The 26,445-nt window shown below is 34.5% G+C and overlaps 1 protein-coding gene across 3 annotated transcripts in view; it reads right to left on the minus strand.

Annotated features, from left to right (window-relative positions):
• Nucleotides 1-26,445, minus strand: part of CCDC88A (coiled-coil domain containing 88A) — a gene marked incomplete at its 3' end in the record, with an annotated part of 125,958 nt that overhangs the window by 17,777 nt on the left and 81,736 nt on the right. For all 3 annotated transcript variants that reach the window (XM_082852272.1, XM_082852271.1, XM_082852273.1), the window contains exons 14-23: nucleotides 24,166-24,303; nucleotides 21,527-22,597; nucleotides 20,053-20,180; nucleotides 17,189-17,327; nucleotides 13,309-13,473; nucleotides 10,027-10,188; nucleotides 8,642-8,919; nucleotides 8,267-8,410; nucleotides 5,200-5,386; nucleotides 858-1,003 (exon numbers count right to left, since the gene is read on the minus strand). In XM_082852272.1, coding sequence (XP_082708398.1) covers nucleotides 858-1,003; nucleotides 5,200-5,386; nucleotides 8,267-8,410; nucleotides 8,642-8,919; nucleotides 10,027-10,188; nucleotides 13,309-13,473; nucleotides 17,189-17,327; nucleotides 20,053-20,180; nucleotides 21,527-22,597; nucleotides 24,166-24,303 — 2,558 coding nt within the window. The remainder of the gene's footprint in view (nucleotides 1-857; nucleotides 1,004-5,199; nucleotides 5,387-8,266; nucleotides 8,411-8,641; nucleotides 8,920-10,026; nucleotides 10,189-13,308; nucleotides 13,474-17,188; nucleotides 17,328-20,052; nucleotides 20,181-21,526; nucleotides 22,598-24,165; nucleotides 24,304-26,445) is intronic.

Raw genomic sequence — 26,445 nt, forward strand, 5'->3', positions numbered from 1 at the left:
TTTTACCAGATTCCTACACTCTCAACAGAGAAACAACTTACCAATAATTAAGCTCTGTCAATTCTGTCTTTCACATCTCTCTTGTATTGATATTTGATCTCAACTACCACTGCTTATGAATTATTTTTCATTAGATTATTGCAACAGCCTTCTTAAAACTTAGTCCTTGTCTCTATTCTTAGAACCTCCAATCTACACTCTAATGTCATCAGTGGTTTAAACAAACAATCAATCAATCAAACAAACAAAAAGCACAAATCTGATCACATTACTCCCCGATCAAATTTTTCAGCAAGTCTTTTGTACGGCAAAGAAAACCTTTGTCAAGTGGCTCCTAAGTGTTTAGCCACTTCTCTGCTACTCCTCCTTCCTCAATTTTGTTCCAGCAAGAACAATTAATTTTTAGATCCTATACCACAGTAATAATATATTTTCATCACACCTCCTGTTTCTGCATTTGCTGCTCTCTTGGCTGGTATGCCTCCTTAGGCAAACTCCTACTGAACCTTTAAGTCTCAGCTCAAGCAATCATCTTTAGAAAGTCCACCTTCTCTTGCAGACTAAGGTATTCCTTCCCTTATATTTGCTGTATTTCTATGGTTTCCTATACACACCTCCATTACAGAATTTATTTGTATTTCTTGCTTTATATTAATAGTTCATTAAGAGTAGGATCCATGTGTTTTTATGTTAGTTTTTCTGGTTATTAGCCCAGAACATAAATATTAAAAAAATATATATCGAAACAATAATGTTGAAAATCAAGAAAAATTAGCATTGCATTTCCTCTGCCACCAGGTATGGCAATGATAAAATCATGAGTAATATTTCAGAGTGCAAGATTATTTGGTACCTACATGTACTGTCTTTGTTCAACATGAAAAAGATCCTTGCTTTCCATATTCTGCTCCAATAGTGTTCTGTTCTGTAGCATTAATGTCTGAATTTGATCTAGTAGATGTCGATTTTCCTCTTCTAAATTTCCTTTAAGTTGGCTTAGCAACTGTTTAAACACAAACATTTATTTTTAAAAATATCAACATTTATATTTAACATAAATCCCCCAAAACATCTGAAAAATATAAGTACTTCACAAAGATTTAAGTCTTCTGCTATTTGAACAATCAGATAGTTGTACTCTGATTAGAACATGAGTGATTATTTTAGTAATAATGACAGCTAAAGTACTGGGTTATGTGCTGGACACATATGTTTTCTTAATTCTCACAAACACTGGGTTTAACATATAATAAATTATCTAGTTCCAAAAACAAACACTGCTTTCTTTACAGCTGTTTGACTTAGAGTCCAAAGCTAGATTCCTATCTCTGGCCTTCCATTTAAGTAGCTATAAAATGCTGAACAAATTAGTAACTCTCTGAGCCTCAATGACCCCACCTATAAATTGAGGATAACAACTCCCATCCCCCAAGACTGTTGCAAGGATTAAATAATATATGTAAAGTACGTGGTGTCATGCCTATGGCACACAGTAGGTACTTAATATACCTCATTCTTCCCCCAACCACTGTTTTCAAGAAACCTTAACAGTTTGTGTATAATTTTTATGGCTTGATCCAAGGGAGTCAGGTAATCTAGTATCAATAAATGGGTGGGGGATTCCCTGGTGGCGCAGTGGTTGACAGTCTGCCTGCCGATGCAGGGGACACGGGTTTGTGCCCCGGTCTGGGAAGATCCCACATGCCGCGGAGTGGCTGGGCCCGTGAGCCATGGCCGCTGAGCCTGCGCATCCGGAGCCTGTGCTCCGCAATGGGAGAGGTCACAACAGTGAGAGGCCCGTGTACCGCAAAAATAAGTAAGTAAGTAAGTAAATAAATAAATAAATGGGTGGTATTACTACTGATTATTACTAGTAGTTAGGCTGCCAGCATGATTGAGCTGCTGCTTCTCTGTAGTCAATAGAAATTAGAAATATGCCTTAGTTAGGCCAGAGGTTTCAGTAGAAGTCAGAGAGACCAAAGTAGTGATTGTCAAAATTTAGTGTCACTTGTAGAATATATTTTTTAAACGTAGGGAAAAAAAGCAAGGAAAAAGAAAAAGCAGAAAGTATACTATGAATACCCATAAATAGTCATCTAGATCTAACAACTGTCAATACTGTGCTATATTTGTTTTATTTATCTATATGTTGTTAAATTGAAATACAACATATGTGGTAGATTCACTGCAAAATTGAATGCAGTGCTCCTCCCTGTACCCTCTTGTGCTGTGACTTCTCACTTTTCCTATCAAGAAGTGGAATCTGCTTCCCCTCTTCTTGAATTTGGAATGCCTCTGGCCAAGGGAAGGAGGCAGAAGTGATGGTGTGATAGTTCCAAGCCTAGGCCTCAAGAGGCTTATGTGCTTCCCTTCAGTCTCTTGGAATCCTATTGGAGGATGAGAGACCGCATGCCACAGACAAGTTACACCAGCTGGGGCCACCTTAGACCAGCCAGCTCTCAGGGTACGTGCCAGCTGACTGCAGATACAGGAGCAAGCCCTACCAAGATCAACTGATCTTAGCGCACACATCAATGCAGATTAGCACATCTGCTCAGCTAACCCAGACTCACGAGCAAAAATAAATGTTTACTGTCCCTTACCACTGAGGTTCTATGGTTCTTATACAGCATTACTGCATCAGTAGACAACTGATAAAACATATATACAGAAAAGAGAACAAATTTTAAGTGTATATACAGCTCAATGAATTATCACAAAATGAACTCATGTGTGAAGCAGCACCCAGATCAAGAAACAGCACATTAATTGTATTCCAGAAACACTTGTTGTGGTCTCTTCCAATTACCACCCCTTCCCACAAAGATTAACTACTATACGAACCTCCGACACTATGGATTCATTTTTCCACTCCCTCCAAATCATGTTATTATATGACTTAGCCCCTACCCAAGGGTTAGCATTTGACTCAAGTTGGGACACTCAGCCAGGGATAAGGTAGTTAGGGCCCTTTCTGATCTCTCCTGAGCAGTCTTCTAGACCACCAGTGACATGTAGGACCTTATCAAGACAAATTATGGCTAGCTGTCTCATTCCTTGGATCTCCACGTTAAATTTCTGAGTAGTTTCCTGGTCCGTGACTTGCCACATCTAACATTCCAACCTCAGGCTATCTGAGAGTTGACCTTTGACAGCCCTCCTGGGTGTGGAACTCTCCTGTTCTCTGCTCAAATCAAGCCAGTCCCCTCCAGTAGCAAAGTGGTTGGTTTTCAAGGCTTGCCCCTTGCCTGAACTACCAGGTATGGAGAAAAGGGAGGAAGGGACTAAGAATGGGAGAAGTCACATGATAAAATGCCTCAAACAACCTCCTACCCAAAGCTGAGTAGTTTTTCTTTAACAAATTCTTCTCAATTTGTTGTATGTCTTTGCTTGAGTTCCAGAGCCCTAAAATGGTTGTTTTTGATAGTTCTGTCCAATTTTATTGTTGCTGGGGAAGTTGATTTTGTCATGTTCTTCACTGTACGTCATGTTCCTCTGTAAGTGTATTACCCCAATTATATTTTATTTAAACTTTTATAAATCACAGGCAGAATGAATGTTCTATAATTTCTGAACTCTTTTGGGTAATTAAATATGTATGATTTCAAACTAATTTTTCTATTAGTTTGTGATTTTAGACAAAAAGCTTTTAAGTATTACTTTTCTGATGCAGTCTATTACTAATTCCATTTAAGGGTTTGCTTAAGTGCTGGTTTCCTAAAAGTTCCAAGAAATTCAGACGTTAAGCTATACTCAAGCTTTAACAATTTAGGGACCAATCATAAAATTTAAGAATTATTTAAGGCTTTCAATATCCTTTTTCTATTTCAAAACTTTTATCACTTTATCAAACAATCATGGGAAGAGACATGGAATTATGTTAAGAGTAGAACTGTATACATAAGGCAGATGTCACTTCTGTTCAAAACTCTCCCATGGCTCCCCTGTTTTACTCAGAAAAGTGTTTTACAATGGCCTATAAAGGCAACATATCTGGCCCAGGCATATCTCTGAGCTCATCTCCTACTACTCTCCCCACTTTGCTCATTCCACTCCAGCCACACTAGCTTCCTTGAGTATTCCTCAAACATACCAGTATTCCCCTGACCTAGGTTCACTGTGTGAGCTGTTTGCCTGGAATGTTCTTTCCCCAGATATCCACATAATAATACACGAATCTTCAAATCTGTGTTCAGGGATGCCTAGTTAAAATTTCAATCTATACTCCCTCATCCACTTTGGGGGTCCTTATCCCCCTTTACCCTACTCCATTTTTACTTGCACATAACTTATCATCTTGTAACATACCATATGTTGCAGACTAATCTTCAAAATGGTTACAGCAGTATTTCCAGTCCATATGCTCTTCCGGAATCTTGCCATTCACCATCAAGAGGCTGAGTCTATTTCTCTTTCCCTTGAACCTGGATGGGACTTTGACTGCCTCGGTGAATAGAATGCAGGGGAAATGATGCTGCATGACTTCTGAGGCTTGATCATTAACATAGAGGTGGCTTCTGTCTGGTTCTCACCACGTTGTGAGAAAGCCCAAACCAGTCCATGGGGAGAGATCACGTGAAGAGGAAACTGATGCTTCTAGCCGATAGCCAGCATCAACACCAAACATGCACTCAGCCTTTCAATCTTCCAACTGAGGGCCCAGATGCAAGTGGAGCAGAGACAAACTGGCCCTACTGTCCCTGTCCAAATTCTGACCCACAGAATATGAGAGCATAAAAAAATGGCTGTTTTATACCACCATGTTTTGGGGTAAATTGTTACACAGCCATATGTAATGAAACACTGAAACACTATATATTTCACTTACTTATTACGTTTATTGTCTGCTTCCTTCCATCAGAATATAAGCTCCACAAGGAATGAGATTTTTACCTTTTTGGTTTACTAATACATGCCAGGTGGTCAGTAAACATTTTTTCATTAAACAAGGGTTAATTTTTCAAAGTAGCTGAACATATAAGTTTAAACTAATAATAAAAATTGTTGAAATTAATGATAAAGGAAGAAGGAAGTTTTTCTGAATGATTTGTGAATTTCAATTATCCCTGACCAATTCTTTTGGAAATACCCCACTAAACATATACTGCTATTATCATTATTATAATATGATTGTTTACTTTTTAGGCAAGTCTTGATACCTAAAGAGAAGGAAACAGCAATTAAACTTATTAAGCTCACCTCACACTGGTTATTTAGCTTGGTGGATGTGATGTCCAGTTGTTGGTATTGTTCCTTTAACTTTGAAAATTCAGCTTCTAATCTTGTTTGTTCCAGTCTGGAACTATTTAGAAGACTTTTCAAGTTTTTATGGTCAGTTTGTAAAACTTCAGTCTCTTTTAAAAGCTGATTATATGTATGATTCAACCTATAATTAGAAATCATGATATAAATAGAGTTAGATTCTCTTAATAGATTTCATTATAATTTACACAGTGTGAAAATGCTGTAAATCACATTCAGACATACTTAAAGAATATAAAAGATTCTCTTGCCAGTGATTAAACTTATCAAGAATCAGTTTCTAGTCTGTAAAAACTATACTTTAAAACTTTTAAGTATTAATTGAAAAATATTTAAAGGACAAAAGAGAAAATAACCAATCCAGTTTTGATTAACCTAGAGAATTCAAAGATTCTACAATTCAGCATGAAAAATAAAGAAAAATCAGATCGAGCAAATTAATCAATCCAGTATGAGACATGGTAATCTATCAATCTGTTGCCAGATAACTGAGATATACAAACTTCAATCAAAATTTTAGTTATTGAGGGCTTCCCTGGTGGCGCAGTGGTTGAGAGTCTGCCTGCCGATGCAGGGGACACGGGTTTGTGCCCTGGTCCGGGAAGATCCCACATGCCGTGGAGCGGCTGGGCCCGTGAGCCATGGCCGCTGAGCCTGCGCGTCCGGAGCCTGTGCTCCGCAACGCGAGAGGCCACAACAGTGAGAGGTCCGCGTACCGCAAAAAAAAAAAAAAATTAGTTATTGAGATTTCTGCAGTTGTGGCAAATTGTTCATATTTATGCAGTCCTCAATTATTCATGATAAATTTTGGATTTTTTTGTAAAAATCACAGTATAGCCTTTTCTGTTCCTTTCCACTATTATACCTTTAGAACAAGGTCCACTGACCTCTAGGAGGGAGATCAGCAAATTCTTTCTATAAAGGACCAGAGAGTAATAAATACCTTAGGCTTTGTGGGTCGCATGCAATCTACAGCATGCTCTTCTTTTTTGTCCCCCACCACAACGTTTTAAGATGTAAAAACGGTTCTTTGTTTGGGGTTGTACCAAAACAGGCTGCAGGCTGGATGTGGCTTGCTAAGCTAGCTGTAGTTTACTAACCTTCATCTTATGGAAGGAATTAAGATCGGGAACCCACAAAAGGCGGAGGGAGCCAAACAAAATAAACTTTTGCTCAGGATGATACTTGCTCAGAACTTCTAATAACTTAATTCAACTCATTTTCCAAACAATTTGAGCACGCTTATAAGAATTATAAATAATAAAATAATACATTTTAAAAAATCATGACTTGGTAAAAAAGTAAAATGGCAAGACCAGAAACATACAATAAACACTCCATTAATAGGTTGAATCCATGTATGAATGCATGCCATGTGTGTAACAGCTGGGCAAACCTCACTGAGGCATATAGACAGCTACATAATGCTTCATGGCAGGAGGGCATATAAAGAGGTAGAATAAACAATGTCCTCAATATCATCTCACTGGCAAATACTAAAATAACCTCTTTAAGAGAGTTTTTTTACATTGTCCCTCAAAGCTGAGAACGTTAACACCAAAATGCAATTCAGTGAACATAATTCTAAAGAGACCAAGACAACCTAGTCCACCAACTTTCTTGGTTTGGCATCATTGAAGATTAAAACTTACGCTATTTAGAGAAATGGATAAACTACTGTTCTTTAGATTAAGTCTTCACAAATATCTTTTATTTGTAAAAGAGCTCTTTCAGGTTTTACTTAAAGCCTTTTCTTCCCTTAGAACACAGGCATGAGTGCATAAAAGCTGGGCAAGAACAGCACTGAGAGACAGAAAATACTCTACTCAGGACCACTCTTCCCTTCCAAGCCTGCATAATCTTCTGGTTCAAGTTTGTCATGCTCAATTTCTTATCATTTAGGCTGAATTCTTTCTGGAGACTCTTCATTAATGTATGCAAAACAGATTTCTGGAAGGTCTACTCAAGTTCACAAACTGTCCCAGTTTGGTGTGAATCCCAACAAGGAAGAAAGGTTAGGTTGAAGATGGGACTTCCAGACTAAACACATTCCCCAATGTTATGTATGTAATATGTCCTTGTATCCTATAACTTGTCATAATTTGGTCTTCTGTTGTTTATACTGTACAAATATATGTTCCTTGATTCTAGCTTGGTGTTGAGCTTGTTAAAGTTCAAATCCATCAGTACAGAATTTCTAGTTGTAAAAATTCCTAAATTAAAAACTACTAAGTATGAAAATGAAAATGGCTCTAGAAGCCTAGGGATTTTTTTAATAAAGGAAAAGAAATAGATGTTTAATTCTAAAAATAGATTGCATTAAATCCGTAATAGGACAAATACTCAATGAATGATCCCCACTGAATTTTGTGTGCTGTCTTTCAGCACTTCTGCTACGGCAATGTAAAAGCAGTACAAATGTTTAGGCTGTCTAAATTTTTCAAAGGCTTCCAAAAATTTTTTGAAAATGTACTCTTATGAAGTAGGGTGATCACCAGTTGACAAGTTTTGATTTTCCCAAGGCTTCAAATTAAAAAATAATTGCCCCATGGCAATATGAGACCATTAAAACCTAAGACAGTTAAAACTAAAAGTACAAACAATGAGCTAGAAAATGATAAAGCTGCTCACTTTTAGCACCTTCAAAGACAAGAATCAGGATACCAGACTAGCAGAAAGAGAAAGACATAAAGAGTCAGGTTTCATTACATTCTGTCTCAATAAAGTATGTAAATTCTATCGACATACATGGAAATTTTGTTACATAATGTGGCTTAAAAACATAATTAGTTGAATAAATCAAGAGAGAAACAACGAGAGAAAGCAGAAGATCCAGGTTTTCGTCTGTCATTCTATAACTAGCTACATGATTTTGGTGGGTAATTTACTTATTGCTCTGGGGTCTTTTTAAAAAATTCTAAGTTATGGATGGTACTACAAAGGGGCAACATACACGTTGGATATAATGAATAATACAAAACTAAAATATATAAATATTTATTACCTATCATTTTCACCACAAAGTTTCTTGTATTCTGCAGCTACAGTTTCATGGTTTTTGTTTTTAAGCAGCATTTTTTCCTGTTCTACCTTCAGTGTTTTTTCCAAATCTTCCAATTGTCCTTTCTGTTTTAGTAATTGATTGTAACTGGAAAAAAAAGTTATGTATTTGGTTTATAATATTTCCTTAGAAAAAAAGAAAACATTTTAGAAATAAAGGAAACAATAGTAATTTATTAATACGTATCACATAAAACATGTAAATTTATATATATGTCCTACATAAATTATCTCAGTCCTGTTTAACATATACAATTTATTATATTACCCAGTGAAAATTGGTTTTAAGTTAACAGCACAAGAAAAGATAATAAATTACCGATCTTCAAGGTCTTTATGTTCCACCTCAAGATTTTTGTGGGCAGACTTTAGAGTTCCATGTTTAGCAATGAGAGACTCATACTCTGAAGCCTGTCGTTCATGCAGAAGTTCCAGCTTTTCATGATCTTTGATCAGAGAATCATAGAGAGATTTCAGGTCTTCTCGCTCTTTGATCACAGATTCATTTTCATTTTCTAAGGAAGACTGCTGGATTAGGAGTTGTGCATTCTGGTTCATAAGTGAGGTACTTTGGGAATTAAGAGTGGAATTTTCAACCTACAAGAATGCATACTGTATTAGACACAAGAAAAATAGCTTATAATGTTCTTTTTTTTTATAGTAAAAGACAATGTTAACTTTAGGAAGCACTAAATAAATCACTGCGGATATATTCATATTATACTGAGAAAATTTGGATTTTAGCACCCTAAAGAATAAGGTCATAATTTAATTTTGATTTTTGGTAGGTGTTATGATATATATTATGAGATACATATCATATATATGTTTTGGGTTGAATTATTTAATTTAATTAATTTATTTATTTTTGGCAGAGCCGCACGGCTTACAGAATCTTAGTTCCCCGATCAGGGATTGAACCTGGGTCCCCTGCAGTGGAAGCGTGGAGTCCTAACCACTGGACTGCCAGGGAATTCCCAGGGTTAAATTATCTTGAATGAAGGTGATTAGCAACAATTCCATGAAAAAGAACAAAATTTGAAATGCTAGTTTATCATTTTCTAGAAGTTGAGAGTTGATAGAAGGAATGAATTACTTGTGAATATTCAATTGGTAATTTTCTCAAATCTAAATTAAATTAGTATTTGCTGTATCATTTGGAAAAGAGTTAGAGAAAGAATAATGTTTAGATTCAGAGGGGGAACTTCTTCACTGCTTTTTAAGAGGTTTCAGAGAGTTGCACTTTCCCCCACTTGACTGCTCTATTTGAAAAGACACTGGTAGTGTTAAGTGCAAGATGGATCATTTGAATTAAGGATAAGTCCAAAGACAAAATTCTCATGCTGTGTTGTTTTCCAGTAACTTAACTAATAGATATGCTGCAATCATACTCTAAAACAAGGGTTTCTACCTGATTAATTATTAGCAGCTTGATGAAACGGGTAAAAGGCCATGAAGTCAATAAAAATAAAATTATCTTTATTTGATGAGTAAATTTATTACTTAATTTAGAGGCTCTGACATTTAAAAAATGCTGATATCCGAAAATTTGGCAAAGCACATATAGAAATACTTTATCTTCAACTAATTGTTAAATTCTCTCTCTAGGAAACAATGTTACCATGTCTAGTCATCCTTATTTTAATAGCATAATAGCATAATTCAAGAGTTTTGTTGCATATCCCGATAATTTTACATTACAACCTGAAGCTTGGCATTCTGTGTTTGAAGAGTGGTATTCTGCTCCTGTAATGATACTGTCTGCCTCTGAAGTGCAAGAATCTGAGCCTGCAAATTATTGTTCTGTGTCTCAAGTTGCTTCAGTTGAGTTTTCAATGCTTGCTTCTCTGCTTGTAGTGTAGCATTCTGAATAAAGAAAACACATATTTAAAAAAAGCAGCATCAAACATATTTCTGTTTAACAAATACTAGAATGTTATACAAGTGTTTATTACCATTATAATCCAAAAAAACTCAACAATCTTAAAAGAGAAAAAGACAAAACACTTCCCCTCTATCCCAAACTGTAAAAAGATATTTAATCTAAGGAAAAGAAAGCAATACTAAAACCTTAATATACTATTGTGTCTGTGCTCTGCCTGCTTTATAATGTCCAACAAATAACATATTCCATTATACATATATTTATTAACACAAAAAACTAGAATGGGATTGTCAGTTCAATGGTTTTTATGCTGTTCAAAAGTGCCCAGAGTGCATGGGGCTATGTCTAGCCAATGGAGTGTACCTTTTCAAATTGCCCAAAGGCAAATATATATATACACATATATACAGACACACATACACACACACACACAGAGATGTGCGCATGTGCATGCACATGCGTGCGTGCACGCACACACACACACACACACACACACACACACGTGGTGGTCCCAGGGGTAGCAGCAAAACTAAGTATTTTATAAACACAAATATTTGGAAGAGAAGCAGGAACAATCTAAGCCATCTGTTTAAAAAATTTAGTCCGTAATAGACCTAACAGATGTTACGTATTTTCTTTAGTGTTTTTTTCATGGCATAAAACACTAACTAAAACTCTATTTCATCTATAGGACTTCTGGAGCAAATCCAAACAAAACATACTATTTTCAATTTTTCCAATACATATGGCCATATTTCAATTTTATAGTTAAACAGCTGAATTACTATGTAAATCATTATATTTAATGTGATAGATAATAAAATGTTTGTTATGGATACTACATTTTCAAGATCATTTCTGAATAAAAATTAGCATCAAAAAGTATAAACAAAGAATCCTTTAGAAAACCAAAACAAAACTTTAATGTACAAGGCCAGAATCTGTATAATTGCAACATGCAAAAAAAGTTACAACTGAATCACAACAGATCACATTTATCATATCTACCTTATGGGACAAAGACAACATTCACTTTATAGGCCTTCAAGTTATATATACTACATATCGCTGCATAAAAGGCAAGTCATGATTTGACCCATATATTATACCATAAAATCAAAGCTGAGGAAGAAAAATGCTTTAAAAATGGGTGTTGATATTGTACTTGTGTTTTGTTCATTTGATCACATAAAAAGGATGAAAAAAAATTTACACTGGAAAATAATATGGAATAATGATGTACCTGTATACCATTTTGATACACCAAAGAGGTGAACCATTTTTCACCTACACATGTTAACTACTATTATAGGTCAGCTCTTTAGAAACCAAAATGTACAAACTCTAATGATAAGTCTGGGTATTCCCTAAGAATAAGAAAAATTCCTACAGTCTATAATGAAGAGAAGAGATAACTGAGAGTAGATAAGATATCTCAGAACAGGAAAAAGTTTACAATGGAAAAGTACAAAGTTAACAATATATGTACTAGCAAATGCACAAAAATTACCAGTCTAATATAGGGTAGACATCTTTATAAACCCATCATCTAAAATGGCTAAACTATGACAACCAGGTAAATTTTTCCCCCAATGGAAATTTATAGAAGAAGTCAATGGAAAAAGAGATTTATCTTATACATTACACACCAGATTTTCTGAAATGTAATTATTAATCCAAGTGATTGATCTATACATATATATCACTGAATGATGAAACACAGGTATTCATATATGGCTGATATATACACAAAAAAGACATAAAATAGCTCGCTAATAATATAAAACACACAAAATATTTTCTCCTATCACTTCAATAAAAATTAAAAGGCTGGTAATATCCAATGTTAATCTGAAAAAATAGGTATTCTGTTAGTGGGATTGAAAATTGATATTTCTGAAAAGCTCATATGATTATATCAATTAAAATTAAAAAGCAGAAACTAACACAGCATTGTAAAGCAATTATACTCCAATAAAGATGTTAAAAAAAAATTAAATACACACACATACACACCGAAATATGTGTGTATATATATATGCTCTTTGTCCTTTCAATTCTACTGAAAGGAATTTATTACCCTATGAACATGTTATATATGGATTTTCATTGCAGCAAAATCTGAAAATAAATGTCCACTGATGTGGGATTTATTTAAATTATGGTAACATACACACAGAAAACAGAAGCAAACAGAAAAGCCCTGAGATAGGAACAAATAGAAAAGGCCAATATGACTACAATCAATTTACTTATTATGTGCCAGTCACTGTTCCATGTTTTCCACATATTAACAGATAATAATAATATTATCCCCTGATTAATAAAAATGGTTGGTGGAAGAATAATATGGTATAAGGTCAGAGATACAGGCAGGGCAATATCAAAAAGGATCTTACAGATGCAGTAAAGAATATGGATTTTATTATAAATGAAATGGGAAGCCACTGAAGATTTTTTGTAGGAAAATGACATGACCTGGATTATGTTTTAAAAATAACTCTAGATTACTACATTAAGAATGGGTTAGGGCTTCCCTGGTGGCGCAGTGGTTGAGAGTCTGCCTTCCGATGCAGGGGACACGGGTTTGTGCCCCGGTCTGGGAAGATCCCACATGCCGCGGAGTGGCTGGGCCCGTGAGCCATGGCCACTGAGCCTGCACGTCCGGAGCCTGTGCTCCGCAACGGGAGAGGCCACAACAGTGAGAGGCCCGCGTACCGCAAAAAAAAAAAAAAAAACACAAAAAAGAATGGGTTAGTTTGAGAGTGAAAGGGGCAAGCCAGTTAGGAGGATACTCTAATAGTCCAGATGAGAGATAATGGTACCTTAGACTAGAGTGGTAGCAGCAGAGATGAAGAGAAGTAGATGAGTTTGGGTTATATTTACAAGACAGAGTTGACAAAGCTTGCTGATAGACTTACATGAGGGTGACGAAGAAAAGAATATTAAATTATTAGTTTTTCTGTGTTTTCTTAATATTAAAAAATAAACCAGTCAAGAAAGTATAAAATGAACAAAACTACAAATTAGATAAATTTTCTGAGTTATATATTCAATGATCCTTTACTTCTAAAAAACCTTATTCATACTAAACTACTTACATTTCTTTCAACTTCAATTAATCTGTCTTTAACTTTCAGAAGCTCTCTGGTTGTTTCTTGACTTTCTCGCTCCCATTTGTTATCTTCACCAGAAACTGGAGGAGAGCTCTGTACCATCTTTTCCTCATCTTGTCTCTGCTTGAGAGCTTCATAATTCTTTTTCACCTAAAATTTTATTTAAAATATTTAAAAAAATTGAAGTTTAGTTGATTTATAATATTGTTTTAGTTTATTTAAAATATTTTAATGGGAAAAAAACATACCACCAAGGTTATAATATTTATCATAGTTTGACTCCACAATGGTCTGGTGAATGTGAGAGACAGTTCATTTAAAAATATGATAAGTAATATATATGATTATCATTATTATGATCACAATTTATGCTTTGCAGAATTCAAATCCTTTCCTGTAGAAATATTAAATATACTCTGCTTATATGCCATGTTCCTACAATATATTTTGTAATTTCAGATCCCACTGTTTATGACGAAAATATCACTGAAGGATAGATTAACTGCATATAGACATGTTGCTAGATACTAACAATTGTTTTTAGAGCTATTTATAGCTGATTTAGAGATTTCAGAGATTCCCATATCAGGAACAAATAAAGACTTGACACATATATTAATTCCCCGTAAAAAGATACCTAAAGTTGAAGAAGTATCTATATATGTCTGGCCTTTTAAGAAGGATTTTGTTGCTCAGAATGACCTATGTTAACAAATAAATGACTTCTTTATTCAGATACTGACCCACATAAAATTTCTGTAATTCATTTTGATGAAGAGTGAGCAATCCAAGGATATATCTTATCTAGGGTTTTCTCGTTTTCTGGTATAACCAAATCCTACTTTAAGAGAGCAAAATCAAAACTAAAAACTTGGGGACTTCCCTGGTGATGCAGTGGTTAAGAATCCACCTGCCAATGCAGGGGATACAGGTTTGAGCCCTGATCCAGGAAGATCCCACAAGCCACGGAGCAACTAAACCTGTGTGCCACAACTACTGAAGCCTGCAGGCTCTAGGGGCCGCATGCCACAACTACTGAGCCCACGTGCTGCAACTACTGAAGCCCGCGTGCCTCAAGCCCATGCTCCGCAACCAGAAACGACCACAATGAGAAGCCCATGCACCGCAACGAAGACTAGTCCCCGCTCGCCACAACTAGAGAAAGCCTACGTGCAGCAACGAAGACCCAATGCAGCCAAAAAAAACTAACAACTTGGTAATCAGCCAAAATTAACTATTAACTTATTAACTTAATTGCTCTCTTCAATTTAAATTGATGATTATTATACTTATCCTGAATTACTAGTTTATCCTAGGAAATGATTATCATAAATTTCTAAATTAACCCCAAACTTTCTATTGAGACAAGGATATAAATGTTTAAAATAATTCAATGTCTGATGCAACCTTAAGAAAACTTATGGCTCAAACTTTGCTACTACTACTGAGTTAGAAAATAATGATGTGAGACTAAAGAAAAAAGGATGCCAAGATAGAATGTAATTTAAATCTTGGCAAGTGACCTAACAGGTGTTCTGGGATCCTGATTTTCCACTTTTTTTAATACTTTCAACACCCTAATAACATGGATGGATGACATCATTTCCAGTCTCCTATTTTACATTAATTTCCCACAGGATCTTTTTTCTAGGCTTATAAGAGTTAAAGATATATGTCATTGTTAAGAAGGTGACCTGAGAATAAAACTCAAAACTTCTCATTTTTAGTCCATTGTTCTTACAACTAAGTTTCATATAGAAAATGACATATTTTCCATCAAGGTTTCTCATAGAAACCTTGTTCATATAGAAAATGACATATTTTCCATCAAGGTTTCTCAAGAGGCAGCATATAGGTGCCTTTTTATCTAATTTATTACTCTCTGCCTTTTAATTGGGGATGTTTAGACTATTTATATTTAATGTGATTACTGACATGGTTTGGTTTAAAACTATCTTGTTACTTGTTTTCCATTTGTCCAACCTGTACCTTGTTCTCCCTTTTTTCTTTTTCTGCCTTCATTTGTATTTTTTGATTCTAATTTTATCTCCTTTGCTGGCATTTTAGTAATACCGCTTTGTCATGCTATGTTAGCAGTTATTTTATGCCTATTATTCATATTTAGCTTTCATAGTCTATGTTCAAGTGATACACCTCTTCACGTATAATATTAAAAATTAGAACAGTATAATTCCAGTTGAATACATGTTTATGGCAGGAAGCTAGTCCAATAATAGTCCAATTATGCCAAAATGGCTGGAACTGGAAGATAATGATGGAATTTTAAATCTCTACCTTTTAGACTTGAAATACATCTTATACTAACCCATCCTCAAACCCATTTATTTTCTGGCGTAGTAGCTTCTTGAAATTGACTTTATTTGCAATGTAGTCACATTGCTTAACAGGGCAAAAAATTTGGAAAATAAAGCAGATTAATGGCATCCGGCACCAAGTTTTATTTTATTTTTTTGGACGACTCTTTATGTTAACTAAACAAAGTTCCAGAATTTCTTCTGCAACAAAATATGTTTCATGTTAATGTCTGAGACCAACACCAGCAATGATGGTATTGGCAAATGAGGAACAAATCCTTTTCCCCTTCCTGCATGAGAAATTCATCTTTGGGTAACTGTTTCTCTGGAAACCTGATAAAATTGGAATGTTCTATGTTACCAGGCAAGACTGCTTAGGGGAAAAATGATCTCTCATTGCTAAATTATATTTGTAATTAAGAGAACTATAAATACCTAATAGGCAGCTACACCTTTGAACTTCTGAGTGCAGCAACTCTTAAATCTTAAGTCTGTGAAGATCTTAAATCCATGCCTTGGAGTTGTTGCAAGAGATGATGACTGCTATGAAGCATGAAGTCTCAAAGCCAGGGCAGCTCCCACACACAACCAACAGTCATCTGGTGAGAAGATGACTCTCAGACAATTATATGAAGATGGACACCTGATAGTGCCCTACCATCAGCTTATATTTCCTATAGTGTTCTGAATCATATGGCTCTAAATGTGGCCTATAGTAAACTTGCTGGTCTGAATGTTTGGTTGACTGTAAAACCATTCTGGGTATGACTACAGAGCTGATAAAAGGGAGAATAAGGCACAACGCGATTCTACCAATCTACCATACACTAACCCTATGGAAAGCGCAAGCCCCTTCAATTTCAGTTTATTCAGGTGGGGAAAATAGTAGCCCCTGCCTCACATACTTCACTGAATAAGTCCAAATATCACAAGAAAACAAATTTAGAAAAGACCTCAAAAATTTTTGGATTAAGTACTTTCTTATACCACACATACTATTTCCCTCTACTTGCTATCCTCACACCCATATCTTTGTCTACCAAATTTTTACCTGGATTCTCAATAGGAAAAGAGTGCCCGTGAAGTGTCAGAATCACACTGAGAGTTCTTCCCAATGAAATAAGCCTGCCTCTTCCCCATCCCACTCTCACAATTCTGATATGTCCCTTACTGCATGAGGGACATTCATAGATGAAATAGGATTGAATAAATTATAGTGTATAGACAAAATAGTTTGTTACAAACTACCTCACAAAGATCTGTTTAAGAATATTCTAAAATTTAAGAAAAAGGAAGAATAGACAAAATGTTAATAAAATTGTTTCATTTTTATTTTCTACTTTACACTTTTCTGTCCAAATATTTGACAATTTGGGAGTTCCCTGGTGGTCCAGTGGTTAGGACTCGGTGCTTTCACTGCCAGGGCCTAGATTCAATCCAGGATCAATCCCTGGTCAGAGAACTAAGATCCTGCAAGCCGTGCAGTGGGGCCAAAAAAGAAAGAAAAAAAAAAAGACAATTAAAATTCTTTCCAAGGAAGTCACACTTACTGTTTTAAGTTCTTGGCGCAACTGCTGGTTATAATTTGTGGACTCTTCTAATCGAGCTTCTAATGCAGCGATTTTTTCTTCTTTTATTTCAAGGGACTTCTTTAGAGTAGATTCTAATTTTGATTCCAAAAGTTTGTATCTATAATCCAAGTATAAAAATAATATAGTTCATTATTGGAGGTCAGAAAATTATTTTTAAAGATAATTTATGACCACAGATACTGATATTATAAATAGACTTTATAAAATAGTCTTTTTTAAAAAGAAGCAAATTAAATTATCCTGCTCTTACTGCCCACTCCCCCTTTTAAACTATTCCTGGTAATGAAAAACAAAAAATCACTGAGTAAATCACAGCTCCAAATTACATTTTAGGCTGTCAAAAGCAAAAATTAGTACTCAAAAAAAAAAGGCATCTGGAAGATCTGAATCTCAAAATATTCCTTTCAGTTTTATAAGAATAGAATCTATACAAAGAGTAAGTGGATGGATTTATCACATTATTAAGCATTCATCTATGATATTAATATGTAATGTATTTATACAAGTACATATGAATAGTTGACTTAAAGCTCACTGAAGACTTTACATTCAGGGTGTAGAGTACTTGCAGAATATTAAAAAAAAAAGGAATGATATGTTAAGACACAAGATACTGGTGACAGAACAGGAAGAGGAAGATAGATCTGAGTGTCAAAATTTTAGTTATCTTTTTGAATGGTGGGTTCATAAATATTTATATTATTCATAAGAGTTTTATTTTTTTACAAAAAAGGACAGTTCATGAACACACTTTGAGAGTGAACCACAGACTAGGAATTACGGATTAATCTATTTCTACACCTGAGAACCTCAATGACTAAACCAAATAAAAACCTAAAGTACAAATATGAGAAAATTTTATCATACTCTGCTCCTTACTGTAATTAATTTGTGTGTATATATTTTCTGCTCAGCCAGATTTTAAGTTCATTGAGAAAAGAGAACAAATCTCACTCATTTTGGTATTGGCTTGAGTCAACAAACAATTTTAAAGCATGTAATGAGTGTGACTTTGGATATATTAAATTTGTGATGCCTGAGTTCTGGACTGTCCAGATAGAGATGTCCCGTAAGCAGAGAATAATATGGGTATTAGCTGAGATGATGGACAGGAATGCTCATGGAATGGATAAGAGGCTTAACAACATAACCCTAGGAAACCATATTTAAAGAGAAGGCAAAGGAAAAAGAGCTGTTAAAAGAGAAAGACAAGAGTGATCACATTGCATTCTGTTTGAAATTCCACCACTAAATTTACTTTGTTGCACTCTATCTATTTATACATTCAACTCCACAGTTAGACTGTATATTCCTTGATGGCAGGAATAAATATCTTAATAATAAAGGGGGGTCAGAGGAAACAACATCAGTTGAAAGATGAAAAGGTTAGACTAACAAAAGAATTAGGGATACCATCTGAGATTAGAGGTAAAGACAGATGCAGATACACATAATTCTAAGATGGAGGGGATGGAATGTTAAGGGAATTTATGTCTGTGAACTCTAATTTTCTTTGTGATGTTAAGGTTAACTTACTTGCTGAGAAAGAAGCAGGTTTAGTGGCTTAAGACACTTCGTTTCCTGATCCCCCCGATTTGATCATAGTTATTAACTGATCTCAATTCCCTTTCCTAAAAGTTTTATTTCAATATACATACCCTTATCTCCATATCTAATGCTTTCATTATAAATGAAAATGTGTGGATTAATGAATACACTTACATCTTGCCTAGACTATTACATAGCTTCCTAAATGGTCTCTGTACCTTCAAATTTGTCCCTTTTCTAATCCATCTATAATGTCACTCAGGATTGCTCAAAACACCTTTGTGCTTTATTTGCATGGAATGCCCTTCCCCATTTCCACCTTGCAAATTTCTGTCATTCTTCAAGATCCAGCTGAAACATTATTATTTATTTGATGCCTGATAATCAGCAGGTAATAAAAGCTTAATTAACATTGATTAATTGTATGAAGTAAGGTTTGGGAAGAGATACCACAGTGTGAAGGGCCCCTCAAAAGCTGGGTTTGTAAATTTAAAACAGGGTCAGTTAAGGCAGCTGCATGGTTTACTGTACTTTTTGCTCTACATTTAAAATGTCTTACACATGACAGGTAGAAAATCTGTATGAATAAAGCAGAGATGCATATTCAGTATCTATATTAAAAGATAGTCAACTAAATTGTCCATTAACAATGTGTTTAACTCAAAATATCTTTTCTCATGAAATATCTATATAGTAATTAATTCAATTAAGATTGCTTGAATTGATTGCTAGAATAAATGCCTCAAATTACCTCTATTTGTTATTATAGAACTAACTTTTAAAAGTATCAATCTATTCTATTTACTTTGAATATTCTCAAAATTACATAAATAAATCCCATATAATCAGCATTAATTTTTCCTATATACATTTAGTATAAAATATACTTACTAGAACAGTAATAATGGGTAGACAGCAAAAATACAAATTATATAGTTACAAAAATTCCAATGAATTAAAATCTAGTGTACAAAAAACAATATTCTTAACAATACACACTTCTATTCTAGCTGGAATCACGTGGCTAACTAGATGCCAAATAGTAGACTACTTGAAAATCCAATTAACTGATAGACTATATTTACCATGGTAAATTCTCTTTAAACCTGTTGAACATTCTCAAATTAAAATATATAAGTTAATTTTTTATTCTGTTTGTCAAGCCTTCGTTTTTCACATTATTTTCATACCTTAATTGCTTCTCAGTCTCAAAATTAATGTTTGAAAAACAAAAAAATTATTTCCACTGTTTCTCAGATAGACTTAGTACTCACCTGTCATCAGTACTCTGCTCATCATGTAAGAGTCGTTCTTTATTTAACCCTATCTTCTCAAGCTCATGAGTTAATTTTTCAAGATCATTATTCATTTGTTGAGTCTTCAGTTTTTCACTCACCAAATCCTTATTTTAAAAGTAATGTAAAACTCACATGAGTGTTATGAACATAAACATCCGAGAAATTCAGCCAAGATTCCAACTACCACTATCCAGGAATACATACAATTTAAACCAGGAAAGACAGAAATGCTGTTGCTGAGCTTTTCCTTCACCAATAAAAAAGAGTTAGGCAACAAAATTATCACCTAGTTCAAAGAGTATTGTTTTCCTTCTTTTAGTTTGCTAATAGTTCGTTTTAACTTTTTAGTGTTTAAAAACTAAAAGGAGAAACTTGTACTTGTGATTACACACCTTAGGCTTGAAAACTGTGGGGAAAACAACACATATGCATTAACTTAATAATGAACTAGAACCTTATTGCACATTTCTTCCTATGAATATATGTTGGATATAACACCCTTCTCCCACCACAAGCACCCCTCTCCCAATGGAAGAGGCCTAAGATATTGAATTGAATAACTAGCGGGAATTCTTAGAGATGGGACCAGGAACCTATTGTTCATGTCTGTAAGACTGTAGAACAACAGAAAGTAAAAAAAAAAAAAAAGAAAGAAAGAAAGGATAATAATGGTCTCTTCTCAATGCCTCTTTAGCAGAAAGGCATATTTCCCAATGTGAGCTTCTGCCAGAATGCCAACTAAGATATTTTTCAATTGAACTTAAAGGGTTATCATATATAGTATAGCATAGGGATAGCAAGTAAGAGCCAAGCATGGTATCTCCTGAGCTATACCAACAATTTATTGCCAATCTACTCATAAATTTCAGAATTCTTCTCAACACACAGATCCAACCAACTACCAATTGCTCAACGTTGACCTTTAAATTCAATCTGATTTGCATTCTGTAGCTTAGAAGTCAAAATTCAAGGGGCTTTGAAGTCTGAAAGATCTGGATTTAAATCCAGGAATCCAAATCTACCATTGTGGTCTTAAGTAAGTTACTTAATGTCTCTGAACCTCAATTTTCTAATCTAATGGAGATAACACCTATAAAGGATTGGCTGTAAAAACTGTCCAGTATTTGGCACATTCAATAATTAGTAGCTATCACATTCAGTAACAGTTTTGATCAAAGGTTTTAATATTACTCTGAAATAAACGTATAAAATTATAATGTAATAAATAAGTCAGATAACACATGGAAACCTTATTATTACAATTTCTTTAAAAATACAATTTATATTTACTCCTTAGTTTAACAAAAGTAGGAAACTTGGAAACTGCTTCTAATTCTAAATTTCTACTTCGAACCATAAATAGATGATGCAAATTACTGCAATAAAAGTTAAAGAGCTCTGAGTTAAAAATATAAAAATATCTGTCTGAAATTTAAGTAACTATATTTACCTCTCGTAATGTAACTAAAGTTTTTATATCAATAGTTGCTCTTTTCACAAGCTCCTTATTTTCTTTCTCTAATTCTTTCAGACGAATGCAGGATTCTTTATAAATACCAATCTCTTTGAAAAGGGTTTTGTTTTCTTTTTCCAAATTTCCAATTTTCACATTATTTTCTTCTAATGTGGTATCTTTTATTTCTGCTTGTTGTCGGAGTCTCTTATTTTCCTTCTCCAGTTGTTTCTTATCCTTTTCCAGTTGAGAAGTCTCTTGTTCTAATGATCTGTTTTCTTTTTCTAGCTGTTCTAGTCTTTTGCTAGATATTTTTAACTCTTCTAGGTTTTTTTGCAATGTTTGATTTTCCATCTCTAAGTCTTGTAATTCACTTTCCAACTGCTGAATTTTTTTATTGCTGTTTTCTAGAGCTTTCTGTAGCCTTTGATTTTCTGTATCTAAACCCTGGTAGCTAACCTCTAAGCGTTCTGTTTTCTTGAAAGATGCTTTCATGAGCTCTAAACCTTTCTTAAGTTGTTCTTTTTCACTTTCCAGTTCTTTGTTTTCTAGTTGTAGCTGAGCCATTTTCATGCTTGCACACTTTAAAGATTCTACATTCCTTCGCAGTTCTAAGTTTTCCTCATCAAGCTGGGAATTCTCTTTCTCTAGGGATTCTAACTGAAAAGTAAGGTTTTTAAAGCTATCCAATGTTTTTTTATATTTCCTATTTTCTCTTTCTAGCTCTGAATTTTCTTGTTCTAAGGCCTCAATTTTTTCACAAGTAATTTTTAAATTGGTTATCTTTTTCTGTAACAATTCATTTTCTTTTTCAAGATGATGTAACTCATTTTCAAGTTCTTCTGCTCGTTCTCCTTTTTCTTTATAATGTTCCAATTCTTTTCTGATTTGCCTTTTTTCAAATTCAATCTTGCTTAGCTTGCTACTTGTTTCCTTGATAGATTCATGGAGAATTTTATTTTCTTTTTCAATGTCTTTCACCCTTGCTTCAGCACTTATCTGGGAGCGCTGCCTTAAGGAGGACACAGTTTGATTCAGATGTTCATTTTCCTGTTCCAATATTTTAATCTAATTAAAAAAAAAGGAAGGAGAAAATTTAAAACTTAACTGAACATGAATTAAATATTTTAACTTACATAGTTTTCCCCCCTCCAAAAACTAACAGGGAAATCACACCATAAAAAGGTGCTAAGGGCTTCCCTGGTGGCGCAGTGGTTGGGAGTCCGTCTGCCGATGAGGGGGACGCGGGTTCATGCCCCAGTCTGGCAAGATGCCGCGGAGTGGCTGGGTCTGTGAGCCATGGCCGCTAGGCCTGCACATCTGGAGCCTGTGCTCCGCAACAGGAGAGGCCACAACAGTGAGAGGCCCGCATACCACACACACACAAAAAAAGGTGCTAAAACCGTCTATCTTAATTTTAATTCCAACAAATATTTACTGAGAGATCACCATGTACATATACTGACAAGTCTTTGAAGTTCACATCTTTAGAGAATCCATAATGTAAAGGAATGGTTAAAAGAAATGTATTGAATATTAATCAAAATGATCTTCAGATCATTTATGGTTACATGATTTAAATTCAAATATGAGTATAGGTGAAATGTACATACATATCTTCTTGAAGATACAAGCTTTTACGTTCATTCAATAGATTTCGCAATGCATATACACAGTGAGTCCTCAGTAAATACACTATTTGCTCTATGTGCATGTATATTGGTGTGTATTTGTGTGTATTTATTCCCTAAAAGAATTCTAATTTTGAAACATCAAAATAACAAAATCTCTGGTACATTTTAAAACTAGTCCATCCAATTTATACCATGGCCTACTGTAATGTTTCTTAAAATCCGGTGTGTAAAACAGTCCCGAGAACCTTGGAAAAGTAGAGATTCATACTTAGCTCTAGAATTTTTCTTCTGTAGCTCTATGGAAATCTGTATTTTTATAGGTGGCCTGAGGACTATACCTAGATAATACAAAACAAATCATTTGACTGCTTTTTTTTTTTCCTTTTTGGCCACACCGTGCAGCATGCAGGGTGTGGGATCTCAGTTCCCTGACCAGGGATCAAACCCATGACCCCTGCAGTGTAAGCGCAAAGTCCTAACCACTGGCCTGTCAGGTAAGTCCCCATTTTATTTCTAAAAATTAGAAAATTTAAAACAGCCAGTCACTTAATCTATTCAATTCTCAGTTTCCTCAAGCATAAAATGAGAATAACCAATAAACACTTGAAAGCAAGTATGAAAATATCCAAGATATGTGCTGCGACCACTTGTCCCTCCTTAGTGGGATCAGAGTAGAGCTGCATTTCACCCCAACTTCATTCAGGGACTTTAAAATCTGCAGTTCTATTCCACTGACACTTGAAAGCAATTCAAACACAGGTACCACAAAATTTTATACCAGATAATTATTAAGCACACTGGCAATTTAAAAAATTCTAAGCTTTCCCTTCAACTTTCCTAAAATGTATGGGACAGAAAATAAGTTAAAACCATAGTTATGTTAAAATCTAAAAAATTCTAAAATATTTCCATTTAACGTTATTATGAACATTTTGCACAAGCTTTAAAATAACTTGTGTTAATAAATTTTAAAATATGTTGCTTAATAGGAAATTTAAGAACCTGTCTCTCTGAATTTTCTCTAAGTGTTTCAATTGTTTTTTCAAGCTGAGCTTTCTCCTTCATTAGATCCTTGCTTAAATTCTGACAATTCTGAAGACTTTGCTTTTCTTGAATAATCTCATTTTCAAGAATTTCAACCTGGAGAAAAAGAAACCACAAAACAATATATCATTAAATATTTCACAATAGTGGAAACATGTAAAAACAAAAGCTAATCATTGAATAAAGGATAGAACACAGTTTTAATACTCAAATTTAAGAATTTCATAGAAATTTAAGAATTTAAGAATTTCATAGAAATTTAAGAATTTCATAGAAAAATTCAAGTATTGATAACATTCCAAGCTAATTTTAGCAGCTGTATAAAATGTACAGAACATGACTATCTTTCTTATCCTCTGCATCTGTGAGAGCAAAGTTCTACTTCTAAACACAAACATAACTAAATACATACACACATGCCATATGAAGAATGTACAAATCTTATTGAAAACTCTCTTGGCTTGAATGGATTTGTAAAGTGAAATTTTAATTAGTCAAGGAATTTCAGCGCTCAAGAAGGAAAAGATGAGAAAATGAGGAAACAAGAAGGGACTTGGATTAAAATAAAAAGAAAAGAGAAAGAAAAAAGGAGACTACCAGAGAAAAATAAGGTCTGAACAAAACTCCAGCAAATAAATTATACGTTTAAATTTATTATGAATTACACATTTTAAAGATATAATAAAGTATGAGGTTAATAAATATGAAAAAGCAAATTCAACTTCAAAATATACCAACCTATTGATTTCCCATTATATAACATATTCAAACCAGGTAATAAAAAATATAAAGAAGATTTGGGTATGTAAAATACTCCACTTCAAGTTTAAATATTACTTAAATCCTTATATTAATAGTAAGGAACGCTAAGAAATAATATATCAAAAGCATCAAGTCACAAATCTAATCCAATAACTCAATTCAACATTAATTTATACAATCAGGAAACTTTAAGCTATTAATAACTAATCTGGTTCTCCCATTATTGATTGAAATATATGGATAGTAGTTATTTAATTAAATGCATCTGTTGTGTTATGGAATTCAAGTGAAACATTCAGCTTACAAAAGATATACAATGAATTGATCAAAAATTCCTGGAATCATAAGAATTTACTAATTAGACTTTAAAGCTAATTTCAAAATCAAATTTCCAGATCCAATTATAGTGACAACAAAAATAAAACTGTTCCAAATTCTAAATGGCCACTCTTACTTTAACACTATATTTATTGTGAAATACTTATTAAGATTATTTGGTTAATGAACTAAAGATGATGCAAAAACATTTTAAGAGAGTAAAAATCTTGCAAGAAAATCAAGGAGTCTAGTCTACCTGCATTATCAAAGGCAGTAGTTCTCAGGGCATGGCTCCAAAACAGCAGAATGAGCATCCCCTAGGAACTTGTTGGAAATGAGAATTCTTAGCCCCCACCCCAGACCTACCAAGTGACAAGCCCTGGGCATAGAGCTCAGCAATCTGTACCTTAACAATTCCTGAAAGTGATTCTGAGGCATACCTGTTCAAAACTACTGGTCTAAAAATTAGAGGGATTTTCATAACCGAGTCTAGAAACCCAGGATCCATCGAAGGAAAAACTAGACATGGCTGACTACAAATAGAAATAAAAATTAATTCATAAGGACACATGTATAAGAATATTTATTACAGTATTGTTCACAGTGACCAAGAACAGGAAACAAAAGTGAAAGCACATTTTAGAGAGTATATGTGATGGGAGGGGTTCATAATAAAAATATCAGGTATGCTTTTATAATATGATTTCTATTTATGTATAGTGTGTGTGTGTGTGTGTGTGTGTGTGTGTGTGTGTGTGTATGGGCAGAAAGATATGCAAAAATAAATTACTTGGTCTAACTGTCCCACAATTGGAAAACAGAATATCTTAGAGATATTGCAGGTTTGGATCCAGACCACTGCAATAAAGCAAATACCGCAATTAAATGAGTCACATGAGGGCTTCCCTGGTGGCACAGTGGTTGAGAGTCCGCCTGCCGATGCAGAGGACACGGGTTCGTGCCCCGGTCCGGGAAGATCCCACATGCCGCGGAGCGGCTGGGCCTGTGAGCCATGGCCGCTGAGCCTGTGCTCCGCAACGGGAGAGGCCACAACAGTGAGAGGCCCGCGTACCGCAAAAAAAAAAAAAAGAGTCACATGAATTTTACGGTTTCCCAGTGCATATAAAAGCTGTGTTTACACTACACTGTAGTTTATTA

The sequence above is a fragment of the Leucopleurus acutus genome (genome assembly GCF_964270905.1).
Source record: "Leucopleurus acutus genome assembly, chromosome: 12".
NCBI classification, from domain to species: Eukaryota; Metazoa; Chordata; class Mammalia; order Artiodactyla; family Delphinidae; genus Leucopleurus; species Leucopleurus acutus.